Raw genomic sequence first — 17,187 nt, forward strand, 5'->3', positions numbered from 1 at the left:
CTGGATCCAATTCACAAACCCCTAAAGAGTCCCTCGTTCCACCACAGGCTGACCCAACTGACTCTTCCAGGCATTTGTGTCTTGAGAGAAGGGGCACTTGGCCAGAAGGACACTGGAGCGAAGTCATCTGGAAGGCAGGCCCTAAAGAGACATCCCTGTGTTTTTTCCTGGAGCTGCCCAGATTTCTACTGTTCCCAAAGCCTGCTTGTTCAAATTCTCCTTTGGTTCCAGGAGCTACCCAATACCCTTCCAATACATTCTCTTTGTTTTCTTAGGTGTGCATCTGTTACAAACGATACAGATATCGGTGTCCAAATGTCGGTTGCAGACAATTTTTCCTGTTATGGGTTGAATTGTGTGCTCTGAGCCCACCCACCAAAAAAAAAAAAAAAAAGATATGTTGAAGTCTAACCCTAGTACCTTCAAAAGTAATCTTATTTGGAAATAGGGTCTCAAAGAGGCAATCAAGTTAAAATAAGGTCATAGGGTAAGCCCTAATCCAATGACTGGTTCCTAAAAAAGAGGAAATTGAGAGAGTGGGGCATGTAGCTTGTGAGCAGTCACCTTCGTTTCATGCGCGACCAAAGAGCAATTTAAAAATGGGTGACGTTAGATTGCCTGGGTGGCTTAGTTGGTTGGGCATCAGACTTTTGCTCAGGTCATGATCTTGGTTCACGAGTTCAAGCCTCACATTGGGCTCTGTGCTGACAGCTCAGAGCCAGGAGCCTGCTTTGGATTCTGTGTCTCCCTCTCTCTCCCTGCCCTTCTCCCACTCGCACTTCATCTCTCTCTCAAAAATAAATAAATATAAAAAAAAAATTTTTAATTAAAAAAAAATGGGTGACGTTGAGCAGGGCAAGATTTTTGTTCAGAAGTGTGCCCAGCACCATGACGCGGAAAAGGGAGGCAAGCACAAGACTGGGCCAAATCTCCATGGTTTATTTGGGTGGAAGGCAGGCCAAACCCCTGGATTTTCTTACATGGATGCCAACCAGAACAAAGGCACCTCCTGGGGAGAGGAGACACTGATGGAGTATTTGGAGAATCCCAAGAAGTACATCCCTGAAACAAAAATGATCTTTGCTGGCATTAAGAAGGCAAGGGAAAGAGCAGACTAGATAGCTTATCTCAAAAAAGCTACTAAGGAGTAATAGTTAGCCTTTGCCTTATTGACTACAGAACAAAAATGTCTCATGCCTTGTTTAAATTGATCTCATACACAGAATTCAGATCATGAATGCCTGACAGAATATTTCTTTTGGACAGTCCTTATTTAAATAATATTGGCTTGTGCTTACACGCATATAATCAGCTTTTTGAACTTTGACAGTAATTCTGGTTCAGCAAGTGCTATTGTTGTTTTCCCCTTCGAAAAATATGATTGGAATTGATTAGTAACATTCAGCTTTTGACAGAGATGGTAAATGCCATCTCTAAACTTACAGGAGATTGGTTTTATATTTAGATTTATATGACTGGTTATATTAATATATTTAAATACTGAGGAAATCCCTTCACTGTCTCAGAACAGCAAGACTCGGATGTATTTCAAGTTATGTTTGTTAGCCTGTTAAAGGCAAGATAGCTGGCAATGTCCACTTAACCTTTTTGGTCTTAATTATGCCAATTTAATTAAAATCTCCTGCATTTCACAGGCAATGCTGTAGGGGAAAAAAATTAATTAATTAATTAATTAATTAATTAAATAAAATCTCCTGCATTTAAAATGTTGCCTTTTGCTTAATGAAAGACATTTTAGTGTGGTTTATGGTAATATTAAATAAAGAATATTTAACATTTCTCAAAAAAAAAAAAAGGAAGTTAGGACACATATAAAAGGAAGACAATGTAGAGACACATAGAGAAAAGGCCATACCAAGACAGAGAATTGGAGTGATGCACCTATCTAGAAAACAAAACAAACAAACAAAAATAACCTTCTGAAAGTGACCAGAAGTTAGGAAAGAGACATGAAAAACAGTTCTTTCCCTGCACCTTTAGAGGGAGCGTGACCCGGTCAACAAGGTGGATTTCGGAGTTCTGGCTTCCAGAATGTGAGACAATATGTTTCTCTTGTTTTAAGCCACTGAGTTTGTGGTACTTTGTTCTGGCAGCCCGTGGAAACTAATACCGACCCTCAAGGAAATATGGACTATTTTGAATGATGTATAGCAGATTGCTAGCTGTTCACCAAAATGCTTCTCCCCTCTTTTGCCTACAAGTAGCCTTGTGGCCAGGCATAAGCCTGTCCCACTAGATCATCTCTGCCAGCTTCCCTTGTGGTCAGGGTGGCCACGTATCTGACTTCTCCCCGGCGGAAAGATAAGTGAGAGTGACGCTGGCCACTCCTGGGTCTGAGTTCTAAGATATCCAGCAAGACTCCTCCACTCTTGTCTCCTTTATTGCCAATTAGAACCCAGATGCGAGGGCTTCATCTGTGCAGAAGAAAACCCTGTGATGCCACGAAGATTGTGCAGCCAAGGAGGAGAGGTCGCTGTTGCCCTGGATCACTCACCTCAAGGGAAAGCAGGCCACTCTAGTTTGTCTTTTTTTTTTTTTTAGGCATTTTGTCATTTTTTTAAACTTTTTTTTAAAGTTTATTTTTATTTATTTTGAGAGAGAGATAGAGAGAAAGCAGGGGAAGGGCAGAGACAGAAGGAGACAGACTCCCAAGCAGGTTCCAAGCTGTCAGGGAAGAGAGTGATGTGGGGTTTGAACCCATGAACTGTGAGATCATGACCTGAGCCGAAAGCAAGAGTCAGATGCTTAACCGACTGAGCCACCCAGGTGCCCCTAGATTGTCTTTTATTAAAAACTTAGCTCTACCTCTAACAGATCCATGGTCATTGAGCTGAGATGCAAGGCACTGGGATCCTGACCATATTCCCATATGGGAACTAGGAGTAGCTCATGGAACAGCGATCACCAAAATAATCTCTTTGGTCTCTTGGGACTTTTTTTTTTTTTTTTTTTTTTTTTTACCGTGTGAGTTCACTTCTATAAAATATCCAGATTTGTTTTTTTCTCTTGGGACTTTTTACAAAGCTGAAGTCAAATTCTCAGCAACCTAAAAGGGAGAGGAAAGATAATACAACCAGTAAGGTGACTGCTTCTGAGGGCATTAGGTATCTTCAGCTGAGACAATGGGAGGCTCAAGTCTTGAGATGCATGCTACGGGGCACAGACTGAAATTTCAGGGCTTTTCTGTGGCCGAGTGAAGAATCTTTCACTGAAGCCATGGGCTTGAGATGGCTGGACGCCAAATTCTGATTCGAGAAGTTGTTGGATTCGAGAAGTCGTTCAGTGTTGGCTGACCACATGACTTTGCCAGGTTTCTTTTATGAAAAGATGCAGGTGTCTGGAGGTCTCAGAGGACCCGGACAATCTGAACCCGCTAACAGTCTTCTGTCTGCAGTGTTTCCTATGCACCTCCCTCTCCCAAAGAAGGAAGCTAACACTTTCCCTCATATGTCTGCCTGTTGCTCTGCCGGTAACTAACTCCATCTGGAGCAAGTAAATTGTCCTCACAGAAATACTTTACGTTTATTTTTTATTTGGACTTTCTTTTCCTGTGGGTTTTTTTTTTGTTTTGTTTTGTTTTGTTTTTTTTTGTTTTTGCCTCTGCCAGAACCACAGCCCATGGGCTTACAGAAAGCTTTTCACTCTGTCATGGTATGACACACAGCATAGCCTCTTGCTAAGGAATTCACTTCACAGCAAAAGTGGCAATGGCCTAATGCCCGCAGGATTCACTGTGTGCCTAATGGGCTCTGCCCATGATCCAGGAACAGCTGGCCTTATACAGCACTAGGATGGCTCCCAGGATCCACTGGGAGATAACTGCTTGCTGTCCTGTGGAAGTGATCCATGCTTTGAGCCAGTATCCCATATGTGAGACTATTTCCCTGTGTCTCTCTCTTTTCAGGACACAGAGGTGGGCAGGTACTGTTCATAGTCTCCCAGTAGCCTTTCCTGTCTAATGTAGTAGAATTGATATCTGGGTGCACGGCCACCCAGAGTGATGACATCGGCCAGCCTTTTTGATCACTTTGCCTCCCCACTTTCTAGCTCTCAGTTGAATTCGCCAGAAGTCTGACACTCACTGAAGTTACTGGGTTTGGATTTTAGGGTTGTTTCTCCTCATCCTCATCCTCATCCTCTTTCTTCTTCAAAACAGTGTCCTAAATAACGACATAAAAAGCTTGTGCACAGTGAAGGAAACAATCAACAAACTAAAAGACAACCTACTGAATGGGAGAAGATATTTACAAGTGACATATCCAAGGGGTGCCTGGATGGCTCAGTCAGTTAAGCATCCGACTCTTGGTTTTGGCTCAGGTCATGATCTTGCAATTTGTTAGTTAGAGCCTTGCACAGGGCTCTGCACTGGCAGCTCGGAACCTGCTTGGGATTCTCTCTCCCTCCCTCACTCTCTGTCCCTCCCCTGCTTGCATTCTTTCTCTGCCTCCAAATAAGTGAATGCACTTTTAAAAAAATGGCATATCCAATAAAGGATTAGTATCCAAAATATATAAAGAACTTATATAACTCAACACAAAAAACCAAATACAGTAAAACCTTGGATTGCAAGTAACTTGTTCTGTGAGTGTTCTGCAAGACAAGCAAACATGTCTAATAAATTTTAACTTGATAAATGAGCAATGTCATTCAATACAAGTAGTATGTGATGTCAAAGGTCACATGATCACAGCTAAGCCAATAATTTTTCTTCTATCTATCTATCTATCTACCTACCTACCTATATCTTGCTGCAGGATTGTGTGTGATTGTCTCCCATAGTTGGATGCTCAGTCTCAGACTGTGCTGTTTGGCAGAAATCATTGATTTTTCAGAACATTGGAAGGTGCCCACAATTGGTACTAGTGTATTTTTTGCCACTTCAAAGCACCTCTGGACAGTCCTTTGCTTTTCCGTAGAAGAGAAAGCTTAGGAATGCTTTGCTTCATCCTAGGTCAGGCTGCCTTTAGATATAGACCCCTCTCTCTGCTGCCTTATTACCAGTTACATTAAATACAGTCTATGACAAGAGTTCATTAATACTGTACTGCAGTCAACATCCATGTGAGTGTATATAATGGCCCCCATGCAGAAAAAGGTTGAAAAGAAAGGTAGTAAGAAGACGGAGATGACTATGGTGGAAGGTAAGAAGGAAGTCACCGAGAAGTATGAACAGGCATGCAAGTGCAAGATTTTAAAAGAAGTCTATGTTGACCATTTGCATAGTATTAAAGAAGAAAGAAGAAAGAAGGGGGCTAGATGCAGCAAAAGGAGTCATGAGAATATCAAAGCAATGGCCATGTGTTCTGGAAGATGTAAAAAAGTTGCCTGTGTTTTGAATAAATGAGAAGCAACTAGCAGGTAATACTGTGACCGAGAACTTTATCTGAGAGAAGGCAAAGGCCTTGTGCACTGAGGTAAGTAAACTGCCAGGTACGTCAACAGAAAAAGAAGAAGACTTCAAGGCAAGCAGAGGATGGTTTGATAACTTTAAGAGAAGAGGGGGCATCCATAGGGTTTGTGGCACAGAGAGGCTGTGAGTTGGGATGCTAAGGCAGCTGAGGCGTTCACTTCTGAGTTCCAGAAGCTTATGGTTTCCAAGTGTTACCTGCCAGAGCAAGTTTTTAAACACGATGATACGGGGCTTTTTTGGAAAGAGATGCCAAAGAGGACCTACGTTACAGAAGAATAGAATGCAATGCCCGGTCACAAGCCCATGAAACATTCCCGTTTGCGCTAATGCAAGCGGGGGTTTCAAAGTCAAGCTCCTGCTCATGTATCATTCTGAGAAACCAGGAGCCTTCGGGAAATGCAAGGTGCAGAAGAGCCAGTTAAATGTTCTGTGGAAGCCCCACAGCAAGGCTTGGGTCACTCGTATCTTGTTTGTTGAAAGGATCAACAAGGTTTTCGGTCCTGTAGTGAAGAAATACACTTTAGAAGAGAATCTGCCACTCAAAGCCTGGCTGGTTATGGATATTGCTCTTGTTCATCCTCCAGGCTTTGAGGACTACTTACTGGAGGAATTTGAATTCATTAAGATCAAGTTCCTTCCTCCAACACTGCTTCAATCCTCCAGCCCATGGATCAGCAGGTCACTTCGAATTTTAAAAAGCTTTACACAAAAGCACTATTTCAGCGATGCTTCAAGGTGACCAAAGGAACAAACCTAACTCTCTGAGAGTTTTGGAAAAATCATTTCCACATCGTGAATTGCCTCAAGATCATGGATAAAGCCTGCTATAGGGTCACCAAGAGAACCCTCAATTCTGCTTGGAGAAAGCTATGGCCTGATTGTGTTCTTGGACATGGCTTAGAGGGCTTGCTCATGAATAGGAGCTGCTAGTTGTCAATGAAACTGTGTCCTTGGGGAAGACCATGGGACTGGAGGTGAATACGGATGATATTGAAGAGCTGGTGGAGGAACATGGGCAGGAGTTGACCACCGACATACTGATGGGTCTGCATCTCGAGCAACACCAAGAGGTTATGGAGGAGATCTTGTCTGCAGAGAAGGAGAAGAAAATGGCGGGGGAATCCCTCAGTTCAAATGAGATTAGAAAGATGTGTAAAATGTGGGAAAGAGTGCAAAATTTTGTAGGAAAGCACCACCCGAATAAGGCTATAGCAGTGCAAGCAATGAATCTGTTTAATGACAATGCAATGTCACGTTTCCACAAGATCCTCAAAAAGAGACAAAAGCAAGTGTCAATGGATAGGTGTCTTGTTAAAGTTGCACAAAAAGAAAGATTCCATTGAGCCAATAGAGAGCAGTGATTCCATTGGTGACAGTGAAAGTCGTCCTACACAATAACCCTCCTCTCTCTTGTCTCCCTCACACCAGCCACGAAGGTTTTCAAAGGGAAGGGCAGGTTCATTTGTTTCTTTTTCTTTATATTTTGTGTGTTCTTTATTATTTTGTATTATGTTACAGCATTGTAACCATTTTTATGTTAATATTTTGGGGTTGCGGAACAAATCATCAGAGTTTCCATGATTTCTTATGGGGAAATTTGCTTTGATATGCAATTGCTTTGAGTTACAAGCATGCTTCTGGACCAAATTATGCTTGCAAACCAAGGTTTTATTGTAATGCAATTAAAAAACGGTCAGAAGACATGAACAGACATTTCTCCAAAGAAAACATACAGATGGCCAAGAGACACATAAAAAGATGCTTAACATTACTTGCCATGAAGAAAATGCAAATCAAAAACTACAATGAGATATCACCTCACGCTTATCAAAATGGCTAACATAAAAAACACAAGAAACAGCAAGTGTTGGCAAGGATGTAAAGAAAAATAAACCCTTGTGCACTGTTGGTAGGAACGCAAACTGGTGTAACCACTCTGGAAGACAGTATGGTGGTTCCTAAAAAAATCAAAAATAGAACTACTAATGATCCAGTAATTCCACTACTGGGTATTTACCCAAAGAATACAAAAACACTAATTCAAAAGGATAAATGCACCCTCATGTTTATTGCAGCATTATTTACAATAGTCAAATTATGGAAGCAGTTCAGGTGTCCATCGAGAGATGAATGGATAAAGAAGATGTGGTATATATATATATATATGGAATATTACTCAGCCATAGAAAAGAATGAATCTTGCCATTTGCAACAACATGGATGGATCCAGAGGATATAATGCCAAGCAAAATGAGTCAGTCAGAGAAAGACAAATACCATGATTTCACTCATAGTGGAATTTAAGAAACAAAACAAACCAAAAAAAAAAAAAAAAGAGGAAAAATACAAATCTAGAAACAGGCTCTTAACTGTATGGAAGAAACTGATAATTATCAGAGAGGAGGTGGGTGGAGGGATGGGTGAAACAGGCAATAGGGATTAAAGAGTACACTGAGTCATGTATGGAACTGTTGAATCCCTATATGGTACATCTGAAACTAACATAACACTGTATGTTAACTATATTGGAATTAAAATTTAAAAATTAATACAATTTTTAAAAATAATAAAAAGAAAATTTAAAAAAGCAAACAAAAAAGAAATGGTATCCTAGATAAACTACAGTTTCAAAGAGCTTTTCTTATCGGTGTTCTCAGTTGAGGTATTTGCTTCTGGACTGCCTTGAATCTCTGCTACCTTCAGCCAGTTATTGTTTGAAGCGTAAGGGCCCCTGGTAGATAACAGCAACCTAAGACCCTCACAAATTATCTTGAAGATAGACAAGAAGAAAAAAAAAATACCCGAAGTCTCCTGCTCTCCTCCCAATGATGTTTTCCATGGAAGGAATGTAATTATACTGCTGATTATACTCTATCACCTTTAGAGTGTGCTGCAGCTTTACGGAACACTGTCATATCCAGCTCTTACTTGCTCTTCTGAACACTGTGATGTAAAGGAAAGAGGGCATGTCTGAGAGAGCGGAACGGAATCCCTGCTCAGTGGCTCTGAACCTGCCAATCGATCATGTGTTAAAGGAGGGGTACAGTGATGTTTACCTTTTGCTTTTAATGTTAAGATTCTGATTATTCTGCATATAGTAAGTGCTCATGAAATCTGGTGAGTGATGCTGTGAAGTTTGCAGCGGAGGGACCATGAGCCCTGATTTACAAGTGAGGAAAATGAAATTCATTTATGAGGACAAGAGTTGTCTAAGGTCACAGAGAGGGAGTAAGATCTTCAAAATCTAAATCCAAATCCAAATCCATTGCTTTTTCTATCACCTTAACCCAGAATAACAGAATTCGGAATAACAGAATTTTCTCAGATTTTAATAATAACAGTCTTGTTGGTAAAGTAGCTTTCATTTATTGAACACTTAACATGTATCAGACACTAGACTAGGCAGTTTCTATGAATGAACCCATTTTACAGATGGAAGAGCCTGGGATTCAACGTGGTGAAGTAGCTTGCCCAAAGACAAATACAAGGGCAGAACCTGCCTGGGTTTTAAAGGAAAACTTGGTTCTTTTGGAACCCAAAACCTATGCTCTTTCCCCCCAAATTATAACTTCCTCAATCAAAAAAATATCCTGGGAATTTATTGCTAATTGTCTAAGTTCAAAGTTATAATCCAAATGTTTCATCTTATTAGGCAAGCTCTGAGTGCAGTCAGCTAAAGATTCAGCTGGTTTGGGGGTCTACATGTCTTGATAAGGTCCCTTCTGCACTACAGGAAAGGCTGGCCTATCAGCTTAATACTTTCCTAGAAATTTGGAATTTAAAGTCCTGAGCTTGATTAGGATCTCACAAATACCGTGAGGCAGCAAGCCATTTTACTTCTCTGGACCTCCTTTTTCTGCTATTTAGAATAAGGGTAAAAGTAAACCTAGAATATCTTGTTGTGCCAGAGAGCAAAGAAGTGCTCAAAGCTACTGGAGACGCATTAAAGCACACAAAACCTGGCTTAAAGCATCTCCCGCTGGTCAAATCTGGGACAAGTTGAACATCAAAATGAACAATGGTGATAAAGGATTGCTATACATTAAATTAAAAAATAATCCAGTGTTCACTTCAGCATCACATCTACTAAAATTGGATGATACAGGGAAGATTAGATGGCCCTTCACAAGGATAACATGCAAATTCAGAAAGCATTCCATAAAAGCAAAAGGTAATCCATGAGTGCATAACTACACTCCAATCAAAAAAAAAAAAAAAGGAAGGAAAAAAGAAGAATGGAGAGAGAGCTCTGCTACAGAGAAGACTGTCAGCTAATAAATGTAAAAGAAATTAGAAAATCATCATTTTGCAATCACCATAGTAATAATCGATTCAGGTAAGATCATTCATGGATGTGAAAAACATTGGTGAAAAATTGTTGGGGAACAAAATGCTCATACAGTCTTAAAGTATCTCCCCAGAAATCACTTATTAATTACAAAGAGAAAATGTACCTTTACAGTGAAGACATCTGGTGGACACCACCCTAACCAAGTTGTATAAGAAAAACTCAGCTCAGTCCGGTGTGTCCCCTTTATGACTCACACACAACACTTCACTTCTGACACTTCAAATGTGTGGTTGAGGCAGGAGTGGGGTGGTCCACACCAGAAATTCTCTGTAACACCTGTTGGGTATCCTATGATTTAACTCAACTCTAACACTATCTATCTGGAGATAGATCAGATCCCAGATCAAGGGCCCAGTCCCACAAGACTGCTCCCACCCTACTTTGATGCCAATCATAAGCAGTAGGTCCCCAGGTTACCCACAACTTCTGTCCAATTTGGCAACAAATTAAAAGCTCCCATAACCCCATCCTCAGTGTCAATTAATTTGCTAGAGCTTCTCACAGAACTCAGGGAAACACTTGTGTTAACCAGTTTATGACAAGCTACGATGAAGGATATGGAACAGCCAAATGGACATCCATAGGGTGAGCTCTGGGAGGGGTCCTGAGCACAGGAACTCCTGTCACCATGGAGTTGGGATATGTCATCCTCCATGTGTGGATGTGTTGGAAAACCTGGAGGCACTCTGAACCCCATACTCTGGGGACTTCTGTAGAGGCTTCATCACCTAGGCATGATTGATCATTAACTCCATTTCCGACCCTTCTCTCTTCTCAAGAGGGAGTGAGAGGCAGGGCTGAAAGCTCAAAACATCTAATCATGGCTTTGTCTTTCAGGTGACCAGCCCTCATCCAAGAGCCATCCAGGAGCCCACCATTAGAGCAAAAGACACTCCTATCACCCTAGGAAAATCACAAGAGTTTCAGGACCTCAGTGTCAGGACCTGGGGTGAAAGACCAAATACTAGAACAAAACATGATCCTAGTGCTCCAATAACTTAGGAAATTACAAGGGGAGGCAAACCATAACAGACTCTTAAATACAGAGAACCAATGGAGGGTTGCTGGAAAGGTGTTGGGTGGGGGGATGGGCTAAATGGGCAAGGGGCATTAACGAGGGCACTTGTTGGGATGAGCACTGGGTGTTATATGTAAGTGACGAATCACTAAATTCTACTCCCGAAACCATCACCATACTATATGTTAACTAACTTGGATTTAAATACATTTTTTTAGAAAAAGGACATTACAAGGGGTTCAGGAGCCCTGTTCCAGGAACCAAGGGCAGAGACCAATATCTATTTTCTACGATCTCACACGAGTGATCAAGTTCAGCATCATTACCAACGGCACACATGACAACATGTGCCTTCTGATGCGATGCCCTAGGAAAACATGGCATCATCTGAATAGCATTTTTGCCCAAAGATGTATAACTTGATCAAATAATGAGGCGATACTAGACGAGCCTAAATTGCGGGACATTTTCTAAAACAACTGTCCTAGACTCTTCAGAAATGGCAAACACATGAAAGACCACCTGCCCCCCTGCCAGAAGTGGGGAGAATTGTTCCAGGTTAATGGAGACTAAAGAGACATCGCAATTAAATGCTTTCTATATTTCTAGATGAAAACTAAAAAGCTATAAAGGATGTAATCAGGCTGACTGGAGAATTCAAACATGGACTATTTTTAGGTATTATCAATCTTGTATTTGTTGAGTGTGACAGTGACATCATAATGGTGGAGAGAAGTGTTTTTGTTCATAGGAGACACATGCTGAAGATTTCAGGAGTGAAGAGTTTTCACATCAGTAGCTTTTAAATGGTTTAGGGGAAAAGTGAGTGTGTGTGTGTGTGTGTGTGTGTGTGTGTGTGTGTGTACATGAACACAGGGATAAAGCAGCTATGGGAAAATTGGTGAACCTACACGAAGTGGGGGTTTACTATACAGTTCTCCCAACTTCTCTGTTTATCTGAATTTCTTAAAATATAAAGCTGAGGGGAAAATGGAGACAAAATAGTGACAGTCCCTAAAAAGCTATTTGATGAGATAACATTAATAATGGGCCTGGCACACAGTAGATGTTCAATAAAACACAGCTAGTATTGGGGGGTAATAGTTACTTAAGAACAAACAACCAAATCTTTGCAAAGCATCGCTTATTATCCATTCAACAAACATACACTCAGCAGCACCTCATATGTGCAAAGTCTGTGCTAGGAGCTGCGGACAGAGGGAGGAAAAAGACACATTCTTTTCTGATGGGGAGCTTATAAGACAATGGAGGAAGACAGAAGAGCAGGTGACTACAACATTTGTCCAGAGAGGACAAGTGAGGCTCGGTGAAGGAGTGACTGATCGCTTCAGGTTAAGAGCAAGTAGTTGGCGCCAGTGGTCTGCTTCCTGGATGCAATGGTACAGTAGCCAACAGGTTGCACCTGAGTTTCTAGGGGCACCAACCATCGCCCAGATGGACCAGCTTACCTAAGTATTGAGTTCCTGGTCATAGAATGTCCAGACCAATACAGGGATGAACTTCTGTCTGGAATGCAAGAATCAAAATTCTCCAGCTGGGAATGCCCTGCCCAAACTCCAGTCACATTGGCCTTCCTTTGGTTTCTCCAGGTAACCTGGGTCCACCTTGCTCAGGGCGTTTTAGGGCTCTCCTCACTCTAACTGATGCTGCTTCCCCTGTGCCTCAGATCCCTTCCTCAGAGGCCTTTCCTCAGCTTTCTCAAGGCCCCTGCTGCATTCTGGGTTTCTTTTCCTCATAGCTCTGCTTCAGTTGTAAATAATTCATTTTTGCAAAAGTATCTGTTCTGTGTCCAACATCATTAGACTATAAACTCCAAGAGACCAAGAACTGCCTCTCTCACATTCACACTGGTCTCCCTAGCACCTGCACAGTGCCCAGCATGCGTAGTATGAAATAGACATTGTTGAATGAATGAGGAGTCTGGGAAATCCCTGTGGGTTCTCAGAGAAGAGAATGGAAAGGGAACACACATTTTTTTAACTGTCTAATAAATGCCAGGCTCTGTGCCAGGCAGTCCACATCCATTATCTTATTGATTCCTCAAAGATACTGTGAGATGTGGGTATCACCACCCCCATTTTACAAATGAGGAGGTGAGGATTTGGATGCTACATATCTTGCCAAAGGACTGGCAAATGCCAGCAAAGCCAGGATTCAAACCTAGCGTGGTTATTTTCAAAGACACCCCCATAGTCCCCTTCATACCTGCACCCTTGTGGAGGAAGCCAAGATGGCGAAACAGCATGGAAGTTTTCTGTGTGTCTCACGTCCATGAAATACAGCCAGACCAACACTAACCCATCCTGCACACCTAGAAAATTGATCTGAGGATTAATACAACAACCTGCACAACCTGAACCACAGAACTCAGCAGGTACATGGCGTGGAGAGGTGATCTTGAGGAGAGAGAAGCCATGTAGGGCAGGGTGGTGCTTTTGCATGTGGAGAGAGGACAGAGATGGTGGGGAGAACACAGGAAAAGCACCCCTCCCCAAAAGCAGCTGGAGAGAAAGTGGAAAATTGGAAACAGCCGCAGGGACTGAACTTAAAAGGGAGAAAGGAGAAAGGAGAGGGTTTAAATTCCATGAAGACTGTAAACAGGGGAAGTGCAGAGTCTGCAACTCCACAGCTCGATACCTGGCAGTGCTCTGGTGGCAAGGGCGAATCCCCAGAAGCAGAGTGGGGTCCGGGAGGTTCTCGGGCCACACGGGGAGAAGCAGCTCCACTGCTGGAAGGACATTTGGTAGAGACTGTTGAGGCCACCTGGGCCCAGCGGACCCCAGAGAAAGGCCACATTCGCTGGTGCTGGAAAAAGGTCGTTAAGAGTGAAGCCTGGTGCCAGATGTGTGTTGTGATTTTCCATAATCCCTGAAATCCTGCTGTTACACTATCTAGCGAACTTTTTCTGGGGTGGGCTGGCACCCAGCCGTAGTCTCTGGGCTTTGACAGCAGCATGGTCCCACAAACGTTCCTGGGTGCAGCCGGCACCCAGCCATTGCTCAGTGAGACCCTCCCCTAGAGGGGCGAATGGGTCAAAGCCACAATCCCTCAGAAGTAAGGGGCCGCAGAAAACAGCTACTTCTGAGACAAAACTCAGGAGAGAGGTACTACCTGGGGCTTGGTCACGGACAGTGTAAAAAGCTGGGAGTGGACGAAAACTGAAGACAAAGGACAGATGTGCAATTGCGGATCGGGGAGAACAGAGTTCCGAAACTAGAGACTGAGTAGCTGGGTGATGCCATTTTCAACACTCCCGCGCACACTCGTATGCACCTACAAGCGCCACAACAATCCACCCCAGTAGGCTAGCAGCGCCATCTAGTGGAGAATGAAGCTGTTACACTAAGCGCCGCCCAACTGGGCCAACCTCGCTGTTCAACAGAACTCTCACCGCCTGGTTAGTTTATGGACTATAAAGCACTTCATAGTCTGACTTCTAGGGGAAAACGAAGTAATTTCGGTCATATGTCAGTCTGTTAGGTCCATCTATTTAATTTTCTTTTTTCTTTCTTTCTCCTTTTCATTTCTTTTCTTTTTCTTGAATACAGAAAGAGAAAAAATTCATTTTTATTTTCAATTTTTATTAAAAATATTTTTAATTTTTGTGCTTTTTTTTTACTTTTGTGTAAATTTTTTCAAATTCTATTTTACTTCCATCATTTCATTTTAGTCTACTTCAGTGTATTCATTTTCTCAAATTTTCAAACAATTTCCTTTTTTTTTCTTCTTTCCCCTTTTTTCTCTAATCTATCAAGCACTTTCAACGCCCATACCAAAACACACTTAGGATCTAGCATCATTTATTCAATTTTGTGTGTGTGTTTAATTTTTTAATTTTAATATTTTTTAACTTTAATTTTTTAAAAATTTTTTCTACCTCATTAAATCCTTTTCTCCCTTCAAAATGATGAAACGAAGGAATTCACCCCAAAAGAAAGAGCAAGAAGAAACGACAGCCAGGGACTTAACCAACACAGATACAAGCAAGATGTCTGAACCAGAATTTAGAATCACAATAATAAGAATACTAGCTGGAGTTGAAAATAGATTAGAATCCCTTTCTGCGAAGATACAAGAAGTAAAAACTAGTTAGGATGAAATTAAAAATGCCATAACTGAGCCGCAATCATGAATGGATGCCACGGTGGCAAGGATGGATGAGGCAGAACAAAGAATCAGTGATATAGAGAACAAATTATGGAGAATAATGAAGCAGAAAAAAGAGGGAGATTAAGGCAAAAGAGCATGATTTAAGAATTAGAGAAGTCAGTGGCTCATTAAAAAGGAACAACATCAGACTCATAGGGGTCCCAGAGGAGGAAGAGAGAGAAATAGGGGTAGAAGGGTTATGTGAGCAAATCATAGTGGAAAACTTTCCTAACGTGGGGAAAGACACAGACATCAAAATCCAGGAAGCACAGAGGACTCCCATTAGATTCATACCTGCACCCCTGTCTGACGCTTTTGCACAGATTTTGGCCCCATCACTGGAAACCAGAAAGATCACGATAACAGTCCTAACAACCGTGCCTACATTGGGGAAAATTGCCTTTGTGCAAAGCATGTCCACAGGCGTTATCCTTTTCAGTCTTATCATTGGTCTAACAATTGGTATGTGCCTAAGTAATTTCTGATGTGTGTTTTTTGTTTTAACAAGTGGGATCTTGTGCACAGTATCCTTTTGTCTTTCAAACTCATTTGTGGAGGTTTTGCCACATGTTTTAAAGCATTTAGTAATCAAATTTGTTAAACCTTTATGATTTGTTTTATAAATCATAGAACTGAGTTACTCATATTTTTCCTAAAGTCTACTTATTTATTGATTTTATCTTAAAAAAATTTTTTTTAAACATTTAAGTGTTTGGTCCGTTGGTGATAAGGTAGCAAATTCAGTTTTCTCTTTTTCACATGGCCTAGCTAATTATATCGCCTCCATTGATGGACTAATCCAAAGGGCTTACTTCTGATGGGTCCCCGTTACTCCCTCTGGTGTTCAGACTAAAAACAACACTGGTGTCAGAGAGGCTCAAAAGAAAGGCTCTATTTATTTCTGAAAGAATTCAGAACACTCTGAGGAGAGCCTCAGTTCTGCCCCTAACTCACAGGATGGCCTTGCACAGTTCCTTTCCCCACTGGGCACCTTGCTCTGAGTTTAAATATCTGCCCTACAGGGCAAAGAGAGAGGGTACAAAGTAATCTCTGGCATTGACAATTATTCATCTAAAAGAGTCCTGAAAAATTCTTGCTTTAAGAAGAAGTGTTAATTAAAATAACACCAAGAAATCTCTTTTTTTTTGTAATCTATCAGGCAAACACTGAAAAGATTGATGTACTTACTCACTGTTGGCAAAGATGTGGGAAAATAAACTCTGCTAAGCTGGCTGCTAATGGGAGTGTAAATTGATTCCGCTTTTTGGAGGAGGGCATGTTGGCCACATTTATTGAGGGTAAAATGCACACGTCCTTGAACCCAGCTAGTCCACTTCGAGGAATTCTGAAAAGTAGAGGATGACATAAAGATATTTTCTGAAACGTTCATCATTGAAAAAAAAAGAAAACTGGAAACAACCCAAATATGCATCAATCAAAAGTTGGATAAATGATGATATAATGTCATAGTTAGGGGTGTTAAAAAGAAAACCACACGTCCAAAAGAGGGTCGGTTACACTAGGCCATGTCACCAAACTGGCGCTCAGTAGCTAACCTAATTGCAGTCTCAACCTCCCCCAGAGATAGTTTTCAGAGGTCAGTTAGCAATATGCTCAGCACCAATAAGTTGATCTGTCACATGGGCCCTCTCCAGTCCCCAAAGGGAGATGAGATAATCCACCCATTAAGACCCTTTTGTCCCCCAAAGGAAGGTGACCTCACCCAAAATAGTCCTTTCTCCTGTTATGATTTCCTTGCCCTGTCTTTAAAAACCTTTCCCTTTTGGGGTGCCTGGGTGGATCAGTCAGTTGAGCGTCTGACTTTGGTTCAGGTCATGATCCCACAGTTTGTGGGTTCTAGCCCCGTGTTGGGCTCTGTGCTGACAGTGTGGAGCCTGCTTCAGGTTCTCTGGCTCCCTCTCTCTCTGCCCATCCCGTTTGTACACTCTTTCAAAAATAAACATTAAAAAATAATCATCATCAAATAAAAAGCTGTCCCCTTCTGTAGCCCTTTGAGCTGCCCTCTACTTGCTAGATGGGATGCTGCCCAATTCACAAATCGATTCATAAAGCTAATTAGATCTTTAAAATTAACTTGAACTTTTGTTCTTTAACAGGGGGTTGAATTCTGGCTTCCCCACTTCCTAGCTATGTGACATCGTGCAAGTTACTTAACCTCTCTGTATCTTTCTCATTAGTAAAAATGGAGTGACGATG

General features: G+C 41.6%; 1 protein-coding gene and 1 non-coding gene across 2 annotated transcripts; both read left to right on the forward strand.

Moving 5' to 3' along the window:
- Window positions 1-836: 836 nt before the first annotated feature.
- LOC125150988 (cytochrome c-like) lies at window positions 837-1,121 on the forward strand. The gene has a single exon (XM_047831523.1). It carries the CDS (start codon window positions 837-839, stop codon window positions 1,116-1,118), a length of 282 nt encoding a protein of 93 aa, XP_047687479.1. The 3' UTR covers window positions 1,119-1,121.
- An 8,372-nt stretch (window positions 1,122-9,493) lies between these two features.
- On the forward strand, window positions 9,494-9,597 carry LOC125151036 (U6 spliceosomal RNA). The gene has a single exon (XR_007146595.1). It is a non-coding gene; the product is annotated as a U6 spliceosomal RNA (small nuclear RNA).
- Window positions 9,598-17,187: the final 7,590 nt, after the last annotated feature.

The sequence above is a fragment of the Prionailurus viverrinus genome, chromosome D4, assembly GCF_022837055.1.
Source record: "Prionailurus viverrinus isolate Anna chromosome D4, UM_Priviv_1.0, whole genome shotgun sequence".
NCBI lineage: Eukaryota > Metazoa > Chordata > Mammalia > Carnivora > Felidae > Prionailurus > Prionailurus viverrinus.